Below are 22,703 nucleotides of genomic sequence, written 5' to 3' on the forward strand. Positions count from 1 at the left end.
TTTTCCAGTGATATCCCAATGGGGGAAGTGAGCGGCAAACTTCGATCCACAGAAGTGACAACGATTGCGAAAGTTTCCAGCAGGAGCGCCATCGGCCAAAGAATTTGATCTCCAAACGGTATTACGATGGCGCCTACTGAGGTGCGGTTTCTAGTATTGCATTGTGCGTAGTAAGATTGTGAATGTATACGGCGCGAACGAACGGGATGTGATACAAACCTGGCATTTGTGTGTGCGTCTTCCGTGCGTAGTGGTGTGTGCGCAATCGTCATCGACCCAAAAATATTGCTTCGTCGATGAAAAGCGCGTAATCGTGCGTAGGCGGCCGTAAAACGAAGCGAGCGTCACAACACCACAGGCCAGGCCAAGCGGACCCGGACCGTGCGATGTGTGTTTTGACAAACTACGCCAAAGTGGCACACACCGAAACGTCAGTCACGATCATCGCCGTGAGTTCTATTGTTGGCGGGCCGCGTGAGTGCAACAGCAAAACACAAACGGTAGTAGTGCGCTCCGGTTTTTGGCTACTATCAAACAAACAACGGGCAGTCTGCCGGATGCCCGGCGGCAACCCGGATACGAGGTGAACGGAGCGAGAGAAGAAACGTTGTGTCCGTGTCCCCGTGAGTGCAACCAGAACGATTCGCTACGATCACGGTCTGTTTTCCGGATCCACTTTTCGCGAGTCTTACACACTCTGCCAACCCCCGCCAAATGGTGAAGGATTTTTTATGGCGCTGCTCTCATTTCGACTTAGCATTGTGTTTACAATAGGATTACTGCTGCTGAATGGATTCACATCCGAATCTTCAGGTGAGTGTTGTCGGCCGCTGCTTATTTTGGAAACTTTTCGCCACCGTTTTCCGTTTTAGTTTGCCCAACTAAGTAATGTTGCATAATGTTGTTACTTAACGCAGCAGCCTGCTGCGGTGGGGCTGCTATGTTTTGCCCCAAGGACATTTCCGCAGCAGGCAACAAAGCCAACCAGCAAGAATATCCAGCCTTGATTCAAAGCGGTACTCTGCGTGCTCTGCTGCTCTCCATGATGCACATGTCCTGACCATTCCCACTGCGCGCGTGGCCGTTTGCTGCTATTGAACCGCAATCCGTTTCACAGTGGCACAGGCCCCGGCAACACACAACACCCGGTGTGTGGCCAACACATTCCATTCTGGCACAGGCGCCGGGAGGGACGTTTACTCAAACAGGGTCCCCCGAGTCTCTCTGTCTCTCTTTGGGTGGCCCCCACCCTATCGATGGAATCTTTCTCTCGCTCTTGCGCTGGGGAGTGTCTTCACTCACCGCTCTGACGCACAATTGTGTCAAAACAATCAAAATGGCGCGCCCGCAGAGAACAAAACCATTCGGGGCACGCATACACCGGCACGCAAAGAGCGTCAAATTCTACCCCGGCGTGAGGTGGGTGTGTGTGTGTGATTCTGGATCACACCCCCGCCGCCCCGTGTGGGCTACTTCCAGAGAACGGTCAACAACATTTGGGCGATGAGCGAAAGCAGGAAACACCCCCTCCGAAGAAAGTATCGAGTGTGTGTCGCACGCCATCAGAGGCCATTCTTGGCCGGCCGACGGAAGCACAGCACAGGAATCGATCGTGTTACCGGAATCGGAATCGTATCCGTATTGACGTGCTGTTTGGTCATCGTTCTTTTCTTTTCGGTTCCCATCGATGGCCCGAGACTCGTCTTGCGGTGCTAAATTGCGTGTATTCCGTCATATGGATCGCATCATCACGCATACCACCGAAGCAACGCACCCGCAACCGGGTGGGCCAGTCCAGCGGGCGTACAGCGCGCGCTCCAACATCACTCTCTCTCTTGTTGGACATTGAGAGAGAGAACATGACCAATCATGAGAAAGGGTCCAGCATATACCGGGCAACAACACAGGAGAGAAGTTTGTTTACTGTTGTGGTTCGGGAACGGGAAGCAGGAATCTGGTCATCCGGTTGTCCGTGGATGCTTCGAAAGACCGTGTTTCGCCGGTGGATGACGACGGTTGAGTCGTGCTAGAAACATGTTTGAAACGCACGCATCAGTTTCACTGAATCTTGACGCAATTTCCTGCGTTGGATATTGAAACTCGTTACTTGCTTCGGCAATGGTGAGTCGAAAACGATGTGTCAAAGGTTACTAGACATACTGCTAAAAGAATGCACTTAAAACCGAAACCCAACCAACTGTCAGATACTGCTTCGGTTGAAGTATGTTGTGCGAAAATGTTGTTTGGCATCATTCGATTTAAGCAACCCTGTTTAACCGGCTCATAGGCGAAAGCTGTCAAACGATAAAATATGAAACGAATAGGATACGGATTATTTTCCAGCATACGGAACAAATTACGACTAAAGAATATTGAATCAAATATTGTTCCCTGTGAACCCGGGGTGGTTTCAGGAGCATAGTGCATTTTTAAAACCATTCACCGGCCGCTCTTTCATCTTCGTTTTAGGAAACCCACACACAGAACTAGCTGGTGCCACTCATGAAGCCCTTCCAATAGCCGGTGCGCCAGTGGGTCGCATGTCGAAATGCCCACCCATGCACGCCGGCCCGAACATTTGGTTCCGTTTCTGCCTCTCAGCTTATCTTACACGGGCCAGGTTGGTACACTGCGTAGGTTGTACCACCCATAGGGGGCATCGGCGAAAGGGCTCACGTAAAGAGCGGAAAGTCAGTTCAGCCAACGCTATGTCAAACCACGGACGGGTTTTTAATAATCCCGGAATGCCTGGTTCGCGACGGCCGTTTTGGGATAGGAAATCCTTTTCCGCCCACTGTCCGTACCCCTACGCGATAACCACTTTCTTCGCGCGCTGTGCTGGTCAGTTTTCATGGCGTGGCGCTCCGGTCCACCTGCGGAGCCCGCAGCCCACGTCAAATCGAACGTGGAAGGCGTTTGTGGCGCCACACGGCCACTAGCGCGGACCTACGCAGCGTAGCGAGTGCCTACGCGCACGGCTGTTGGACCAATCTGTCTGCCCCCGCCTAATGCTTCTCCGTCGGCCGATAATGTTGGTGGACCGACCAGCGAGAATCCAATTACCTTCTTACGCCTCGACCACACTATGAGTTTTCTCTACAGGTTTTTTGATAAGCTAGCATTCACACTTGAAGTTTTTGCGCGAGATATTCCGTGAGCTCCAGTGAGTGAAATGACAGTTCGTGTGTTTATGCTTTGATTTTTCAGTTTCCTTTCCTTCTCCTTCAATGGCCATTTTTGTCAAAATTTGATCCACTGTCGAAAAACTAGCCATATTTTTGGAAAGCAATAAAAATTTGCCGTAATTTGCCGTAAACTGTCAAATTGAAAAAAATACCCCCGAAACGAGAAAATATCCCGTAAACAAAAGGCGCTCAAAAGCAACTCAAAGTCACTCACGGAACTCTAGCAAAAGATTCATAGTTTCTTGGCCTGCCATACATTTTATCCAAGTTTCTCATAGTGTGGCGCCCGGGTTATACAGTTTGGAGGAGTTTGAAGCACACTCTGGCACCGATCACAAATCTCTGGTGGTTGGCTACGGAAGGATTTGGATTTGGAACTGTGCGGGGTTTACATCCCGATCGCTGACGCATGCTTATGCAATGCGATGCATTTGGGTTTTCCCCTATGGCACGAGACCCCGCACTGTGGTACCCTAGAAACCATGTGTAACTGTCGCACACAAAGAGAGACACAAGACCAAGGCAATCAACAAATAAAGGTGATAGATCCTGGGTAGGAAAGCACCACCTGGGCAGGCGAGGTTCCGGCCCACGCCGCCGCCGCCCTAACGAAGACACTCCCTCGCGGCATGGAAGGGCGGGGGGCGGTGGAACGCTCGAGACGGATCAACGAGAGGCGCTGATGCTGCTTGAAGGAGAGAACCTCGATCGCTGCGCTTGTGGCCGCATTTTTTTGAATGAAGCCGCGGTCTGTTGTGTTGCACGGCCCTTGGTTGGGTGTATATGTAGTCGAGAAGTCGATCGAAGAAGTCACGATCGTTCGATCATTCGTGCTGTTTGCGTAGGACGCCGCACCGTGTATCCTCCGGATGCTGCGATAGCTGCACGCCCGTCTGTATGAGCCGAAGGCGGCATTGTGGGCGCCGTTTCTCTAAATCCAACATCCAACAATGTATAAGTTTTAAGCCTTCGCTTAGCGTAGGAGTGTCTTACTTCAAACCGTCCTTAATCGTAACGGTGCCTTTGCTAACACGTTTGTCGAGTGTTATGTGTAGTTCGACCTCCGTCGCAGGTCTGCAATGCTTGAGAGCATCACTTCGTTGGACGAATGACCAAAATAATTAATGTCCAAGCGTATGGTCCATAGCCAGCGTCTGAAGCTGTGTGGTACCGCACGCACACACATGATGAAGGCAGAGACACCAGAGGCTTCTGTATGTTCCTCTCAAGAAACAGCTAGAAGAGACATCAGAGAAGGTCGGACAGATTTGGATGGGCCCAGAAGAACTTGGGCCCGAACTTTGTTCGATGAAGTGTGACGCTCTCGACGTGATACCGAAAGCCGAAAAACCGGGGGAAAAGCGAAATAAAATCGCGAATAACCCCGCGGCTAGCTCTAAAGAATGAAGAGTGCGAGGCTGGTAAGGAAAGGACACACGGTACAACACACAGCGCGCACAATGACCACCGGTCGGGTTTGGGCTGCGCGGGGCAGCATGCTCTCTAGACCGGAAGGAGTGCGGCCAAAGGAACTGGTTGTCGAAAATTAGACAAAAAGGGGTTAAACAGGCATTATTTGATGCTAGCGCGCGACTGGCAGATCTGCGTTTGCGTCTGGCTCCGGCCCCCGGGGTAATCTTCCCAAATGTTTTCTTCCGTGGTCGGCTCCTTCTCCTGTGTTTGTGTTCTTCTCGTCTGCAATCCAGTTTTTCGGTAGTTTCGGTACTCCGCGGGCTCCGAGCCCAAAGGGGGCCCCTAGAGCCTTCATTTGCTTCGATTTTTTGCGGTGCGCAAATAATTTTTGGCTATTGTCATTCAGCTTTTTGGTCGTTGTACCATACCATTACCGGGCCACGGGAGAAGTACTGGAGGGTTGGTCGGGCTCTGTTGGTGCGCGCCGGCCGGTGTCTCTGTGTGCTTGCGCGTGATTTTTGTGCGAGTTTATCTTGCGCTCCTGATTCTGATGCTTGAATTTCTTGACCGAAATAAAAGAAGCAAGAAGGGATACCCAGTGCCAAACAGGTAACTGACACGCGCAGGTAGAAACGCTCCAAACGCGCGCGGGCCCATCATCTCAACCCGTTAAACCGTCGTCGCGATTTAGAAGGTTGGCTAACCAACGATGGCACGCACACCAACGTCGGCCGAACTCCTTTCTAGTCCAGTTTAGTGAGGGATTTTATCCCACTACACACCGTCTAGTTCTGGCCTCTCGCTGATTGCTGCTGCTCCTAGTTGGGATGCTTTCTAATCGCCTGATTTCGGATGGTGTATGTGTCTGATATTCTCTCGATACGAGCGGAGAAAATAAATACCTTCGCTACATGGGATTAAATTACAATAAAAGTTGAAAATAGGTCATAGTAAAACTGTGCCTTGCCTAGAGGTTTCTCTACGTGACCACAAGCGATGGAAAACACAGTTCTAATATAATAGTCCTTTACAGTCGTGGCACTTACATACGGATCTGTGACATGGACTCTGTCCCAAACTGACGCAAACCCTCTTGGTCGCGTCCGAGACCCAAACAAAGAGCCAATATTAAAATTTGTTTTAAAGTTGCGAAAACATGTACTGGGACCTACAATTTATTACAAAAATTTAATGCTGATGAGTAGTGAGTAGAACAAGAGTTTTTGTGTGGCATAATCGAGCTCAGGAGAATCGTGACGGACTGGAAGACGATGAAACGTCTGGGCGTCCACAAGACCAAAATCATTCAGAATTGGTAGAAAAAGTTCGTGAACTCATTGCTGAAAGACATGATTTCAGCCGCGAAAAAGGACAACAACCCTCCGTATTCGCCTGATCCAGCGCCATGTTACTGTTTTTCTAAGCTCAAGTTGATCATGAAAGGATCATTCAAGCGGCTATAACACGTAACGCACATGACTTTTTACTCTGTCATCCGATTTCATAAAATTGGCTGCGTTAGAAAGAGAAAGAACGTATCTTTCAAATGTATTAAATGTATTGTCTTGTAAAAGACATATCTTGTACCCCTTGCCAGGCTTCGGTGGGCTGGACATGTCATGAGACGGGCTGACGACAAACCACCCCGCAAAGTCTTCTTAGGCCGCCCGGATGCACAAGCGAAAATAACCCCTAGGCCTTAACCTTTCCGGTGGCGGTTTCAAACGGTGAGGAACTATCGGCCATTTGTCTTGTACAAATGAACATGGTATGGTTATCTGTTAAATTATGGTTTCACGTATCTCTAGTAACAAACAGCACGAGTTGTGAAGTGACTTTACCGTGCACGACCTTCTTATCATGGCCAAGGCATGAAGAACTGGCTCGCCGCTTAGGTGTTGCGCAGCCGGCCTAGACTTATGGCCGCAATGTTGGCAAAACACGATGTCTGTCTGTCTGTCTGGCTGTCTGCGTCTAACGGGTCCACCGGTTCCGGTTGTGTGGCGAGCGCATTTTCTTGTCTTTAAATAATTAATTTTAATTTTTTTTATTATCGAAACCGGTCATGCATGACGCCACCGCACAGCGCAGCCCAGCCCGGACCCGCTAACTGAGGCTCCGGATATTTGGGAGGCGAATTTCGATGACGGGCCCACCACGCAATGGTGTTGTGCGTTAGCCACAGGAAAGCCTTAGAAAGCTGCGAGAATAGGAAAGTGCGTAGCAGCTCTTTTTGGTGGTCTCGCCTAGACTCTAGTCTCACGGTTCAATAAACCTTCGGCCACTCGCGCCGTGTTAGATTCGCACGCACTTTTTGTGGGCCGGCGGCCGCAAATTGGTGGTTTTTGGAGAGCGTTTTTCTGTTTCCCTAATTCACCACACGCTTCCTGTGCGTGGCAGTCTCACGCAGGCGCTCCTCGCAGATTGGCGCACACGCGGTGGACGTTCGTCGTCGCCACCATCGTCGAAGTCTTTTCTTGGCCTCTCACTCTGGCTCGAAGAAGATCGCCGTGGTTCGTTGCTCGATCGCTCGGACTTCTTCCCGGTTTCGCTTCCATCGTCATTCGCGCTTCTTCTCCAGCTCCGGATGCCGTACGCATATTTCATCCGCTGCTTTGGCCGCCGATCTCCCCGGTCTGGGGGCTACGCAACAACGGTGTTAATGATACATTTTAACAACGAGCGAACGCGGTGGGGTAGTGTTTGCGGGGCTCTGCTACCGGCCAGCAGCGCGCACAATTAATTATGCGTGCGGCCATCGCGCAATCCTGGCCCGGCAGGCGGAGTCCTCCGCCTCAGCCATTACGCGTTGGGTGCTTCCCATCTTTCCGCTAACATTATTTGGCTCCAGAAGCGTGTGTGTCTAGCTCCTGCGCCCAGTCGATCGCCACAACCCGTTCCCCGGGCTCTTATTCGCTCGATTGCTCTTTTACTCCCTCTGTTGTGGGTATTTCCCGGCCAAGTCCACGTCGCCCCATCTAGCCATCATGTGGCTGGTGTTTCGCTTTTCCACCCGCCATCTGTCCGGTTCATTCCGCTGGACGCTGAGCCATTAAAAAACCACTCAACCCGCGCGGACCTCGGGCACCCGCCCTGACGGGGCGGGATCCATCCTTCCACATTGAGCAACAGGAGATCAGAGGAGATCAGAGATCAAAATCGTGCAGAGAAAGGGAGAGAGATCAGTCGATGGAATGTGGGATTCGAAACGGACGGACGAACAGATAGATGGATGCCAAACTTTGTTCAAATGCTGCCTTTGCCACACGCTGGCTCCTGTTGGTGTTGGTGTAAGGGATTGATCTAGGAAATTCAATTTGCGTTCGGAACCCGACGTTTCGGACACAATTTGACCTTTCTATATCAGGATGCCAAAACGGGTTTACAATCGGTGTTGGTGGTCGAACATCAAGGCCCTAAACAACCCTAAGAACTAGCTCGCCTACGCCCTATACGCAGAAGAACGACGCCGAGAGTCGAAGCCACTTTCCGGTGTGAGAGATCGCATTTTTTCTGATCGACCCCAGGATCTTTGATGCGCGGCCAACAGGACAAACAAAATGTCAAACGTGGCCCCCGGTGCGCATAACAACTCATCGGAGCGACTCGAACATAATGGAGAACCAAATACGTGTTCCGTATCTTGCAAATTCGATTAGCAGCAGCAGCAACCGAAAAACAGTTGGGCCAATCCAGGTGGTGAAAATCGACCGACCGCTGCTAATGGAGATGGCCAACATCAACCACCACTCTCGTTCCGTCGCTCATTTAAATGCTCCGAATTTTGTTTGCATATTTTTCGGCCCCGCCGAAAATATAGCGCGTCCCAAAAATGCGGCACGGCTTATCAACGGCTGGCACTGGCGATCGCTCTGGTTTCCATAATTCATTCGCCCGATCTCTCCACCTGGTGGCTGTGGATCGTCAAACGATCCGATCACGCTGGGGTGGACGTTAGACGACCTGCCGAAAAGGTGGACCTTGCTTACCTAGACAGAGAGTTGCGCCGGCGCCTGATAGACACAGCCAGAGAGCGTGTATCGCAATTCGGCGTTGGCCTTGATTTGGCTAGTTTTAAAGGCAGATTGTCTGGCACTCCAGTCTCATGTACATCTCATTACTATGGATTACACTATCAATCGTGTCTTACGCGGTTCCTGTTACGGGGCGGCACTACGACTACGACTTGTTTTCGGTTTCATCTGCATATTTTACGCCTCATATGCCAGGAACTGTTGATTTTGTGGTGTCTTTCGATGCTAGATTTTATATAAGTCACCTTCATGCTCAAAATTGCTGATTAAGGTTGATGAAATTAGAGCGACACTTGTTGGGTGGCTATCTCTGGATAGGCGATTCTGGCCGTTTTTAGTCTATCGCTGTTTTCGTACGGTGCAGTTGTTGACAGTAGAGATCTGAATTTAGTGTTTAGCCACACGGAAGCGAACTGATACTTCACGAGATATCGATCACTACAGGCATCTAGCGAGAAAATAATGGACTTCCTTTTTAGACTACCTAATATTTTGGCACGGAGACCGATCGGGGTGGCATAGTTTGAGCTGTTCCCGGACAACCGATAGTAACAAGGTGGCCGACTTATGAAGGGACACCGTTATGGCTCGGGCACCGGCCCGGGATAACCGTTATGGGAATTTCGCGAATAACAGCAAATTTTGCATTCCGTTAGCATATTGTCCCAATAATCGAAAAGAACTGAAATAAAACGACTGTTACAGATCATGCGATCCAATGCGTTGGAGTGGAATTTAAATTAAACCTCGTTCCGCGTTTGCGATCACAATGCTCCTCCTTGTCCGGGTCCCCCTCTCAAAGGTTTTCCTAAGGTCGCTATCCTATTTCCCGGGGAAAATCGGCTCCTGCCGCCTGCTAGCTGTTGATGTGGATTTCTACAGCTCAATCATCTTGCGCGCGGTCCGGCGTGTGATGTCTTGTTTATTTACCCTGTCCTGTCCGTCCGTCCGCGCACATCCGATCCGCGCGGCGATTGATACATTTGCGATCGCGTTTTCCTTTTTTTCCGCCGCCACCTGCGTTCAACGTTTTCCTTTGTTTGCTTTCGGTAGCGACTTGGGGTCCGTTGATGTCGGTTGTCAATCAACATTTACGCACATCCATCAACATAGTACTACTGCGTGGGGTGGTTAGTTTCCTTTGCAGCTATGTGTAGCAGAAACAAATAAACTCTACGCCGGCGGTGGAAAGCGGCCAAAACGAGGCAGTCATAATTACTGCGCCGGCAAGCGAAAACAAATCATGTAACTTCCCGTAAAACAAAAGAAAATCCTAACCGCGACAGGGCGGAACATATTATGTGCGCGCCTGGTCAGGGGCGGCCAACTACTACGCAACAGCCAGTGACCGGTGGCCAAATGCTAGATGGGACGGTGTGTCCGCCCCGGTCCGCCGGCGGTTGTTTGTTTTGTTGACCGTGTCTAGTCGGATTGTCGGGGCCGGGTCGGCGGCCAGCCAGCCGGCTGATTTATTTCCAACAACGATCGAACATCGATCATACTCCGTGGAGGGGGGCCATGCGGGGTTGGTCGACGAGTCGGCCGAATCGAGCCCGGCCCTGTTGTTGTTAGCACGGTGGTCGCAACAACGCGCTATCGAAAGCGCCGAACACTGTGAAGGAAGGGCGAATCTCCCACGCCAAGCACCCACACAACACCGTACAACTCATCAACCCCCACGCGAATCGAACCGAATGGTGTTGCTGGCGGGGTGGTGCCCCCAAGAAAAGCGTTTTCACGGGCCGGTCGGGCCCACTCACTGGCACACGGAATGGATGATCGCTCGGCAGCGCCAGCCAGAAATTGAGTTTGATGACGTAAATGATTCATTTTCTCTTGATCCGTTTCTTTTTCGTATAAATCACTGTGGCCGGCCGGAAGGAGGCGCCGCGCCTTACCGAAAGATACCCTTGGCCGCCGGCTTTGGACCACAGACCCGTGCTCGATTTTATGATTTATTCTCCCCGCCACGATCGACGAGCGCGCGCGTGCCGGTGCACCGATAGGCGGATAGCCGATGATAAGTTCGATTGCATATTCAGTTCCTTCGGTGTTTTCCTTCGAATCCCTTTTCTTCTTGTCTTGTCCATTATGTCGGCTGCACAAAATCTAAATAAATAAACCGACATGTGCATGTGCGCGCATTTTTCGAACTCACGCAAAAAGAGGCTCTCGTGGGGCCTCGTGATCACGCACGCACGCAACACACGCATTTGCAAATAGTGAATGGCTTCGAGCGTTGCACATGTGTGCGCACTCGCCGCTTGCGCGCTGAAGCAACAACAGCGACATGCAACGCGCGAGACTTGCGAATGCACACGCGCAGCGGCCAGCCAGCATCATCACTCTCTCTCTCTCTCTCTCTCTCTCTGTCTCTCTGTCGGGCAACAACAATCGGCCGACGAAGGTTGTTGAGGTGGGTCAGGACTGCACGCCGCCGTGCCGCCGCGTACACATATGTGCGCGCTGCTGCAGCGCGTGCGGTGCATTTATGAGCCACCCTTGCTCACTCACTCATTCGCTCGCTTACTGTCTTTCTCTCACACTCTCTTTCGGTCAAAACAAAAACAACGACGACGGCGGCGGCGGTGACGCGTTGTTGTTGTTGGTTGTGCGGGGTGTTGCGTCAAGCCGCGTCGGGACGAGCCTCTTCGGGGGCTCCTCGAGACTCCTCGAAAAGTAGTGACTGATAAAGACAGAAAAAAGTAGTTCCAAGCGGCACAGATCACCGCTCGGCCAGACAGTGAAAGCTGCCAAGGCCGGAAGCAGAATGAGGCCGGGCTAGAGAGAGAGAGAGAGAGAGAGGTTTACTGTTTATTGTGTACACATTTGTCTGTCGACACCGGGAACACCGGTGTCCGTGTGTACGCAGACGTGTTAATAAACAATAGTTTATATTTAGCCAGTACGACCGCGACAGTACTTACCCCGCGTCACCGCGATCGGAGCGCGAGATGAAACATGCCCAATGTGATCAGTAAATTAATGGACAGACGAATTAAACAAACACAAAACAAGAATTGGATACAAACACACTATTCAACGTAAACTATTAAACTTTCCTTTTAAAGCTCGGATTAAAATCTCTGCCAACCACACAGAAAGTGAGTCAGACGGCACAAAGTTAATCATCCTGTCCGTTGTCGTGGAAACAGCATGAATCTGATCTATTTCTACTCTCACAATTTACGCTGCACCGGTTACTATGCGAAAGAAGTCAGTTTGAGTCCTGACAGTGCATGAACCGAGAGTGCCTAACTTTAAGTTGGTGCTTAATACACCTATGTCCTTTCTAATAATAATAAAGGATGCTCAGTACCTTTAAGATTTAGTGCCGCTATCATCAGCATAGGGCACTCTTGAATACCCTATCGAATTTTATGTCCAGTTCCACTGCACATTGGTTCGTGTTCACGCCTTGAATAACCGTTTCGAATGAAGATCACCGAAGCACAGCTGGTCATCCTTTGCTTGACATTGATGTGAGTTTTGACGATGCATTACCTCCCAGCGATAATGTTGGGTCTGGCTCCGTTCAATTTTGCTACAATTTTCAGAGGGATGTCCCTTCAGAGTTTGTCCTTTGGCATCTGTCCTTTGACTTTAGCATCTCTGTTCTGTGCTCTACTGACTGTGATGTCAATGTTAACATTTTTCTGCACATTTGGGCCTCTTTGTTACGCGAAGCTGTATCGTTGTGTTGTCCTGGCAGGGATCCACCGTGGTCGACTGCTTCCCTGACACACCGCCATAAACTTAAGGCCAGACTAAAACACTTAAACCTCAAACAGTCTCTGAATCTAGTGATCGTTTTTTCACGTCAACTCGCGACAATTGTGAAGCGCAAACATGTTGGCCTTGCGAATATGTTTTTGTAGCAATTATTACAATACCACTTTGTTCCCAACGATCAATTGTTGGAAGCTCTGGAAGCTACCGTTCACTTCGTTACTGTAATAAATAAAGTACATTAGACCACGGAACAGAAGACGGAGTTTGAAATGTCGACTTTTTTGGCCCATTCATTAGGTAGTAATGGCAAAAAACAAAATTAGTAGCAATAGACATTGCTTGAAAAGCTAATTTAAATTAACAAGCTTACATTACGTGTCGTCATCATGTTTGCACTGTTCGGGACTCAATCACAAATGTTTCAACGTGCTATCTGTTATCGTCCTCACTGCCATCCGGACCCGGATTGCGACCCATCCTTAGTTTCATTTGCGGTAGACGGTGGCAATGAGTGCTTTGGTTGCGGGGAAAGCGATGTTCGATGAAGCTTGAATGCGTGGATTTTGACGTATCAGAATGTTTAACTGTTATCGCAGAAAACACGCGAAAAACGGAATCGACTTACATCAACATTGAGCCAAGATAAATAGAAAACAAGAATAGTATTTGAAGACTATACAATATCCTTCGCTGTAAACTCAACTTTCATCCACGAAAACATGTGAATACATTTTCCTTCAAGGTTCATTCACCGAAAATAATCCTTCAACTCTCTCTCTGCGTTCCTCCGTAGTGCTCGCATTTGTCAACGAGGAAGGACCGGAGCGGTTGCGGCTGATAGCCGCTCCGCCGGCGCACGTGATGGTGACGACGGGTTCGCGGAGCTCGCCCGTTTATCTGCCGTGCCAAGCGGAACTGGATCTGGGTGCGTCGGATGGCATACCGAACAGCAGCAGCAGCTACGGCGACGAGTATCCGAACGAGCACACGGACGAGGACGACGAGGAGGACGGCGAGGACGGGGGCTACGATGACGATTTCGGTGGTGCGGAAGACGACGAGGAGGAGGACGATGAGGGAGATTTTTTGCCCCACACCGCCCCACTGCTCAACCACAACGAGCTGGTCCCCAACGATGAGCGTCGGCGTCGGCCACAGCCGCGCGACTATCATCCCGCTGATGAACCGCTGTCGGAGAAAAGTCCTATCGACTACGCTGACGAGCAGCAGGACGTGGAGGAACGGCGGCAGCAGCGGCGGTACCGGCGAAAGCGATACGTGCGTGCGCCAAGCCGAGGCTTTTCGGGCGCTCGATCACCGGGAGCCGGCTACTACGGAGCTAGCAGCTTCGAGTACGTCTGGTACCGGAACGATCTCGAGTTTCTGACCACCACCTTCCAGAACGAACACCCGGGCCAGACGCACAAAGGGTTTTGGCTGTACGAGAATGGTACGTTGCGCATCCCGTCGTACACCCGGCAGAACGGAAACATCGTAGCCGGCGTGTACCGGTGCAAGGCGAGCCTGGCATCGCGCTACGGGCGCCATCCCAGGCAGGGTACGATCCTTTCCACCGAGACTGTGGTCTCGATAGCCTGTAAGTGTTACGCGCGCGCGTTGGGTGTTGAACCGTGTGTAGGGGACTGCCTATAAAACTGCAATTTACCGACTTGTTGCAGACTTGGAGCGAGACAATCGGATCGTCTTTCCGAACAACACCATCACCAGTCGGCCGGCCGTTGCGATCGTTCTGCCGTGCCCGTTCCAGAGCTACCCGGCCGCCAACATCACTTGGTCGCTGAACAAAAGCGTCCTCCCACTGTACGGCAATCCTGGCGGGACGAAGGAAAACAGGTACAGGACACGGACTGACCTCGCCTCGCGCGACTACATGTGGTCAATAACACGTTTGTCCCTTTTTTTTAGATATTTTGTACTGCAAAACGGTAGTCTGCTTATCAGTGACCTCCAGTTAGGCGACAGCGGAAGGTACAGGTGCAACGCAACCAACAACTACGTCGCCAAGAACGTTCGCAGCTCGAGCGTAAACTTGTTGGTGATGGGCACCGCGATCGACACCGCTGCTTCCGGGCAAGGGGAGTCTGTGGTGCAACGTTTGTTGCCTCCCCTCCAAGAGCCGGTCCAGGCTGTGATGGCCGGAGATACGCTGCGATTGCACTGTACCTGCTACGAAGGCTGCAAGCCTCAGTGGACGTTTTTGCCACACCAAAGCCAGATTCCGATTGTGCTGGAAAACTTTACTCACCAGGTAACGTTCGTGAACGTGTCTGTGGAGCGCCACGAGGGCGTCTTTAGCTGCCAGACACCGGACGGGGTCCACCGGCAATTGTTCAACGTAACGGTCCTGGTAGCGCCCACGATCGTGAGTCACCTCCCGTCCTACATCTCGTCCGTCGTCGCGGCGATGGCGTTGAACTGCACTGTGGCCGGCAATCCGCGTCCGGTGGTGACGTGGTACAAGAACGGGCGCAAGATACGCAACAACTACATCATGCAGTACAGCTATCCGATGCTCCGCATCCACACGCTCGACCCGGAGGACGAGGGACTGTATCAGTGTGTGGCAAAAAATGCGGCCGGCGAGATAGCGGGCTCGGCTTACCTGACGATCCGTGACAAACAGAAGTACCGGCACAAGGCAAAGCGCCCGGATGCCATCCGGTGCTACCCGGTCGATACGACCAGTCTGTACTTAACGTTCGAATTGGCCAGCCACATGAACACGGCCGTCGACTACATGATGTACTATCTGGCGAGGGAAGATGATCCGTCGGGCGCGGGCGGCTGGTACAGTTCCCCCCCGACGCAGCTGACGGCGAACGGTAGCCTGCGGATCAGTGGCCAGGTGGTGGAACCGTTCCGCCGCTACAGTGTGTTTCTGCGCTCGTGCACCTTCAACGACATCACCGGAACTGAAACGAACGACGGGCTGCCGCCCCAGCAGATGGTCATCGTGTCGCGGTTGTCGCGCGCGGTCCAGTGTGCGTCGCAGGGATGTAAGTGAGACCCCGCTCGGATGCCCGTTCACAGCGCTTTTGGTTTTTTTAATGTTCTGTTTTTCTTCTTTCCACCCTGCTCTCGGCGTCAAGATCCCATTTTGTACACATTTTTCCCCAACAACGGCATCTTCATCTGGTGGCCACGCTACAGCGGTGTGCAACCGACTGCCTTCACGATACACCTGCGCCAGAACAATGGGCAGGCCAATTTGACAGCCAGCTTCACGAACCAAATTATCGGCACCGTCGAGCCGCTCGATGACTACATGACGTACGACGAGCTGGAGCCACTGCTCGGGCGAATCGATGCCGAGACGGGCGAGTTTCAGGACTGGCTGTGGGACGATAACGATGCTGCTGAAAGTGAAGAACAGCAGCAGCAGCAACAGCAGCAGCAGCAGCAGGCCAGCAGACGCCGGAGAAGCCATCACCACCGTAGCCGCAGTCGGCGCCAGAGCGAGGAGCATCGACCTGCGTTCGATTTGTCGAAAGATCGGAAGCAAATCTTTGACTCCCTTGCCACCAGTGCCGTTGAGTTGGACCCGGAGACGGTCGAAGCGTTGCGCAACAACAACGGATCGGGCCTGGCGGCCGCCTCGTTGGGTGTGGTTGGGCGGACCGAAACGGAGCGGAACAAAACGTTGCGCACTGGCGGGCCGCAGCAGCGAATCACGGTAACGCGCTTCAAGGTAGCTGGCAACGTCACGGGAATACTGTTGCCAAACGTGCGCAATGTGATGGTTCGGGTGCTAGGGTCCATCGCACCGGACGGTGAACCGATGGAGCAGGATCTTCGATACGTGCAGTGGAAGATGGTAAAGATTGGTCCTGAGAGGGGGAAAGCCTGCCGTGTTGGTGGCGTCGTTGATGAAATTAATTTTCTGTCTTGTCTACCCTGTATCTACAGATTGATGTTGCCGCACCGAGAACCGATGCCATTAATCGATTCCAGGCGAGCCACGTCGATGCTCGCAGTGTCCAGTTCACGTGGAGCCGTTTCATTGCGACCAAACTGGTGAACCGGTGCCTGCAGCTGTGCCACAAAAATGCAATTCACGACGCGCTCCAGCGTGGCTCAAGCCACTTCGATTGCCAAAAGATGTGAGTCCGTATGTGGGAAAGTTGACGGGAAGTGGGACCTTGAATTGATATGTGTACCAAGCCTAAGCAAACCGTTTTGTGACTCTGAGCACTGATGAATGTCTGTTTCCGCTTTCGCAGCCCGAAGGATGCAACCCACTACAACGTAAAGGATCTGCTTCCGCTTACGTTATACAAAGCTTTTCTGAAGCCGTGCGAATCGAAAGAGGCGCTAAGTGAAATTTTGGAATTTACAACGAAACACGATGGTAAGCTGTTCAAAGGGCCTCGCTCTTCCGGCTGTCCGCAATACCAATCCGTTCACTTCCAGTGCCGGGCCCGGTGACGAACCATGAGCTCCATCGGAAGGGTGGTACGATAACGATCACCTGGGGACCGCCCGCAAACCGGAACGGCATCCTGCACGGCTACATTGTCGAGTGGGTCAACGAGGATAGCATTCAGCATACGGCCAATCTGACGGCCGACACGGCTAGCTTCACCTTTCCGAACGTGACGTCCGACGAGCGGATTAACATTTCGATTCGTGCCCTCAGTAGCTCCGGTATCGGTATACCGATCTACCTGAACCTGAAGCAGTACTTTCCAGATCCGGACGGTGACGATCGAGCTGGAACGTCCGGCGGCACGACACTCAGTCGCCACTTTCAGCTGCTTCAGTTCGTACTCGCCGCCGCCCTGTTTATTCTTTTTTGCCTAATGGCCATCTGCTGCTGCTTGCTGTTACGCCGCAAAGCGTGCAAAAAAGCTTCCGGGACCGGCGGTGCAGGAAGCGCCACAGCGACCAGTCTATCGACCGATGCGGTGGGCGGTAGCCGAACTCTTCATCATCATCAGCCCTCCAGCTCCGATACGGCCACACTGCAAATGATGAGCATGATGATGGCGGCCGGTTGTAGCAGTGACGTGCACGAGATGCAAACGTTGATCCGCTCGAGCGGCAACTGTGGCGTTCCGCAGCCGAATGGTGGCGTGTTGCTGGCAAATGGTTTCGGTGGCGCAATGTACGGTAACTCGACTGCTCCGCCCTCGCTGCCGCCAGTGGGTGTGGTTGGTGGAGGGGCTCGCCAGAATCCCATTGCAGCGTTCGGCAGTGGCGTTGAGCCGGTGCCGGGTACCACCACAGTTCCTCTAAACGTAACGATCGCCCGTCGGTCGGCGAACCATGGTTACAGTCCTATCGCCACGTACAAAGAGCTGCTCGACCGGGATCATCGGCTGCACGGCCTGCCCTTCTCCACTACTACCGAGGCCAAGGGGAATGAATTCCCCACCATTACCGCCCTGGTTGCGGTAGACACACCAACGTTCGGTACCGACGTTCGTATCGCAACTAACCCACAGGTAAGTACGGCGCTGCCTCTCCAATCTCCTGTCAGCGGGTTGTTTCTAACTGGGCTGCTGCACACCACCGTTGTGCATTGCATTCATTTGGTTCACAGTATTTAGTAAGTAATGGCTCAAGCAGTACCTCCACGAACCAGGATTCTGGCCGGATCTCCACGGGAACCCTCGCATACACCGGCGATGATCACAAGCGATCACCGACCTTGTCCTTTTCTTCCAAATCATCCTGCGCCGTTCTGACACCCTCGCCGTCGTCGTCATCCTCGTCGTCGGCGTCTCGCTCGGAGCCACCGCCAACGTCACCGGTGCCCCTGGATAGCAGCCGGCGCCCGCTGCTAGACGCAACCTTAGATAGTAACACCAGCACCACTTATGTTGAAGAGTTGTTGACACACCCGCAAACGGCTGCAACGCCTGCAGCACCACCCCAACCACCACCCACTACACTAGAATTGTACGATTACGAATACGCAACGAACTGTGATGATGAAAAAAATCGTTTAACTAGCAGCACCGACCGGAAGCAGCAACAGAAACAGGTTTTGACGAGGGCCGACTTCCGCCCGGTGGCGCGGTTGACCGAACCGATTGCGAACGAGTTACCACCACCACCGTTGGAGCGAGACGTTGGTGGCAGCACAGAGGCATGCAGGACACCAGCGGCTCTGACGACGAGGCTACACGGTGGGAGTGATCTGGCAAAGGATCACCATCGACCGTTTACATCCACCGGTGAGGACGGTGTGAAGGTTTCGGTTTGCGAAGGCCTACGATGCTACAGCCTCAAAAGTGATACGCCCGTCGGAAACGGAGCGGATGACGATGACGATGACGACGATGGCGACGACGACGACGAAGACGACGAAGAGGACGAGTTGGACAACTCGTCGTCACTGTTGAACACGAGCAGCCTCAGTACAAAACCCCTCCATCAGCAGAACCACACTTCCAGCTGGAACTTTCGACGGCCAATCATTGGCCCGAATGGGTAAGCCCTCGAATGCGCGCGCTGCCGTCCCAATGGATGATGGCAGCATTTGTCGTCGATAGCCATCGAATTCTCGCTCTGGAAGGAAGCTTCCTTCCGGAAACACACAAACACAAACGCCTCTCAGGTACAATCGTTTATGTTATAAGTTCGGGAAGCCGTTTTACACTCTCTTTTTGTTTTTGTTAACATTGCACCTCACCGTGTGTAAAATCAGCGGGCCAAACACACGCGTGTGGCGGTGTCGAATCCTACCTACAGATCGCTATCTCCGATAATACACGTTCCTGTGTCCCCTGTGTGGCTGGGCCGTTGTGAAGTGAAGAGTTAGGTGCTGAGACAGAGTGTGTAACGTGAAGCGAAACGTTAGCAAACAATCAGTACTGTTTTTTCTACGTAGTCCTTTGGTCGGAGCGGGCTAGCGGGTAATATTCATTAGAAATGTCGTGTAAGCAAACGAAGCAAAAGGAGCAGAGGCTTTATGATTACGTTCAACGATTAGTTTAAGATTTTTCTCTTAATACTTCTGGTTTGTTTATTGCGACAACAGCAACATCGGGTACTCGTGCGGGGATGTTACTATTGTTTTTACTTCCGTTGGCGAGAACTCACCCAATTCTAGCGCCATGGTCGGTCCTAGAGTAGATGCGTGTAAATTTGAGTATTTCCGTCTGTGGACTGTACTTTACTTTCGCAGCTATTAATTTGATTGACCCTGGGAAACACACTCACACGGGGCATGTTCCTCACGCACCCGCCATAGGGGCAAGGGTTCAAGCTGTGCACATTATTCCACATGGATTGATTAGTTAACCTGTACAGTGTATCGTTACTGTTTTGTTTTCTTTAACCGCTACTGAACAAACGACATTATATTTATACTTCATAACAAACATTCTACACGGAAACAAGCGACCACAAGCAAAGCGGTGCCATCCGTCCTTGCCGGAGGCGCCCGAAACGTACGCTCCGTAGTGTAATGTACCAGTATTTTTTTTGCTTTATTGAAGAATTCTCGCATTTTTCCATATTGACGTAATCTTAATTAAACGTAAACTCTGTTTCCTACCGGTTCAATCGTGTGTGTGGGTGTGAGTAACCTAAAACTACAAAAACGAAAGCCGTGAGAGGTGAAGAAGTACATACTGTGAACCGTACCGGCAAAAGTCCCCACGTCGGAAGAATCCGTTTATTGACATTACCTATACCTTTTCCAAGCTGAACAATGAATAAGTTTAAAACTCAATAATAATCTCGTACTACCACCAAAGAACTAACTAGTGTTACAGATCAATACATACTGTGCAGACAAAGAGCAGCCCCTTGATCGGTACGCGTGAGGATCGCACCGGTTTCCGATTTGATTGCCACGTAAGAATCTCTACAGCAGTGTTTGAAGGCTATTCCATTTTTGTGAACTTCCTTCATAGTTTTGTTTTGGGATCTGTGGTTGGGATAATTTCAAAATGATATTCTTCCTGCCGTTTCACTAAATGCAGCTTACTAAATACTGCAACATTCAACCACTGGCGAGATTATTCGTTAACCGCCTACTGTTGTAAGCGGCGTATTTAGGTTTAAACCAAATCTTCACATATACGACCAATTGTACTTCTTCCACTTGAATCCTTCTCACGCAGTCCCGGTAGGGATTTGTTTTTTGGGGTTAAACAAATTCAAATGGCACTCTTGGGGGGTGGCAGCATATTGGTTGCCTCGTTTTCAAAATGACTCCTCTCTCTAGCCGCGCTGTAGGCGGCCACAGTTTATTTACATCAGTTGCGCAATTTTCCATTACCATGGCTAGTTGTGAACCGGCCATCGGCTTTCCTATGTTTTTGATTTTACTTATTAGAAGGTACGTTTTTCAAGTAACCTATTTATATAAACGTTCAAACAAACAACCGGAAACCACGTTGGGGAAATAGGTAGAATAGAAGCCGGCAGAATTTACTAAAACCTCTGCCACACACATACTCAAGAACTGGAACAAACATTCAACCGGAGCCTGGAGAAGGCACAGTAGAAAAGGGGTGATTCATGTTGATACACAACACAGCCAACAAAAACGAACAAAACAAGTGCATGTGTTGAACGAACTAACGGAATAAGAATAATCTGGGTACCTGACTTATAAATAGTAGCAAGTAAGCACACAACCGTAGCGATACGAGGACGAAAATGATGGAAAACTCCATACTATAGCGTTACGAGTTAAGGAATAACTATGAACAATTGAGCGAATTAGTGTGGCGCGCAAGAAGTAGCGCAAAGTAACGCGCGTTAATATACTGTAGAGTGGATCAGAACTGGAACGGAACCGAGCATGATCTTGCGATGATCACGGCGGTAGGAGTGGAGACAAAATTCATTGCCCACATTGGCGTGTTTTGATGGGCTTTCTTTAAGAGTCGGTCGGTTGAAGTCGGTTTTTATTCTATCGTGTAAAACTCACTTCCATCAAATCGACTGCTAGAAAACGTTTTCTTTTTGCACACAATTAATTTGAGGAAACAACGGAAACGAGATCAACCCATTTTTGGCCCAATTTTTTGCGATTCAATTATTACGAAGGCTAAACACTTGTGATTATAGAATGAAACGTGAAGAAGCTTTGTATTTGTAACAACACCCACTGTACGTTTGACTAATTTTCACAGCTACATCTCCAGTAGCGATTATATGTTTATGTTATACCTCACACGATGTGAAGATGTTGTAGTTTTGTTTTCAATATTCAAATTTGTAAACCCAAGTGAACGTGTAGTACCCGTAGTATCGTGTGGAGAAGTTAAAAAATCACAATCAAGCAGATCAAAGCAACCAGAGCATACGCTCGCTGCTTGTCAGCCAGAGTAAGAAAAGGAGACCCCGACCACGGGGTTAGCTCGTTGATGGGGTTGATGTTGACTAAAATCAATGTTATTTACATGTTTTTTCTTCTAACCACAGCAGTTCTACTACGTTGTCCTGTGAAAGAGTGCATCGTTGCTTTATATTTATTTTCTTCCGATAGTAATTAAGACCTTTTCTCCCCTGTCATATGAAAGCTTATTTTTGCATTGTGTAATTTTCCACTTAACCGTTGCTTTTCTGTTTCTCTTTGCCCTTGGCCGATTTAATGTACAGCCGATTTGATTGTATTTCGTTTGCCGTACTAAGCAGCACGAACAGGAACGACGTTATAGACATTTTTTGTTTGTTGATTACACACATAGTTACCATTACCATTTTGTTTTTCATCCGACCATAGAATTATTCGAACCCGATCAATAGACTAGCCAAGAAACGAAAACCCCAGCGATTGTGTTGTTGTTTTGTTGAGTCTCATTTATTTATTTATTGTTTCCACTTCAACACACCAAACATACCACACACACACACACCTTCACCACAGTGATCGAAAGCAATAGCAATTGAAAATGTGAATGCTTGGGTAGTAGAGACATTGAGCAGCCAATAAAAAAGAAAAACAAACCATGTACCAAAAAAGAATGCAACACAACTGTTACAGCAAAACCATTACAAAATCTTACAATTTAAATGAGTTTAATATACAAAGCGTTTAACAGAGATCAACATATCTAAAGCGAAACTTAACAAAGAAGAATCCTTTTGGAATGTTAACAACACATACTCGAAAGGGTTGGGCAGAGAAAAACGTGAAATGTTGATACCTGAACAGAGTATACAGTGAAAAATGAGAAGATAAAAAGATGAGAGCGTAAAAGAGAGAGAAAGAGATGGAAATGAAAAGAAGAGCAATGTGTTAAAATACAGGAACAGTAAAATATATAATTTATATGGAACATACTCACATAACTAACCGATCTGCCCCGTTTATTATGCATAAACCAGCAAACGACACATTCCATTTTATTAT

General features: G+C 50.3%; 1 protein-coding gene across 1 annotated transcript; it reads left to right on the forward strand.

The window, feature by feature from the left end:
* Positions 1-731: 731 nt before the first annotated feature.
* Positions 732-18,824, forward strand: LOC131206994 (uncharacterized). Its single transcript, XM_058199601.1, has 9 exons — positions 732-813; positions 13,158-13,961; positions 14,044-14,218; positions 14,291-15,381; positions 15,475-16,199; positions 16,292-16,485; positions 16,606-16,733; positions 16,796-17,829; positions 17,928-18,824. Exons 1-9 carry the CDS (start codon positions 732-734, stop codon positions 18,822-18,824), a joined length of 5,130 nt encoding a protein of 1,709 aa, XP_058055584.1.
* Positions 18,825-22,703: the final 3,879 nt, after the last annotated feature.

This window comes from Anopheles bellator, chromosome 2 (assembly GCF_943735745.2).
Source record: "Anopheles bellator chromosome 2, idAnoBellAS_SP24_06.2, whole genome shotgun sequence".
Classification (NCBI taxonomy): domain Eukaryota; kingdom Metazoa; phylum Arthropoda; class Insecta; order Diptera; family Culicidae; genus Anopheles; species Anopheles bellator.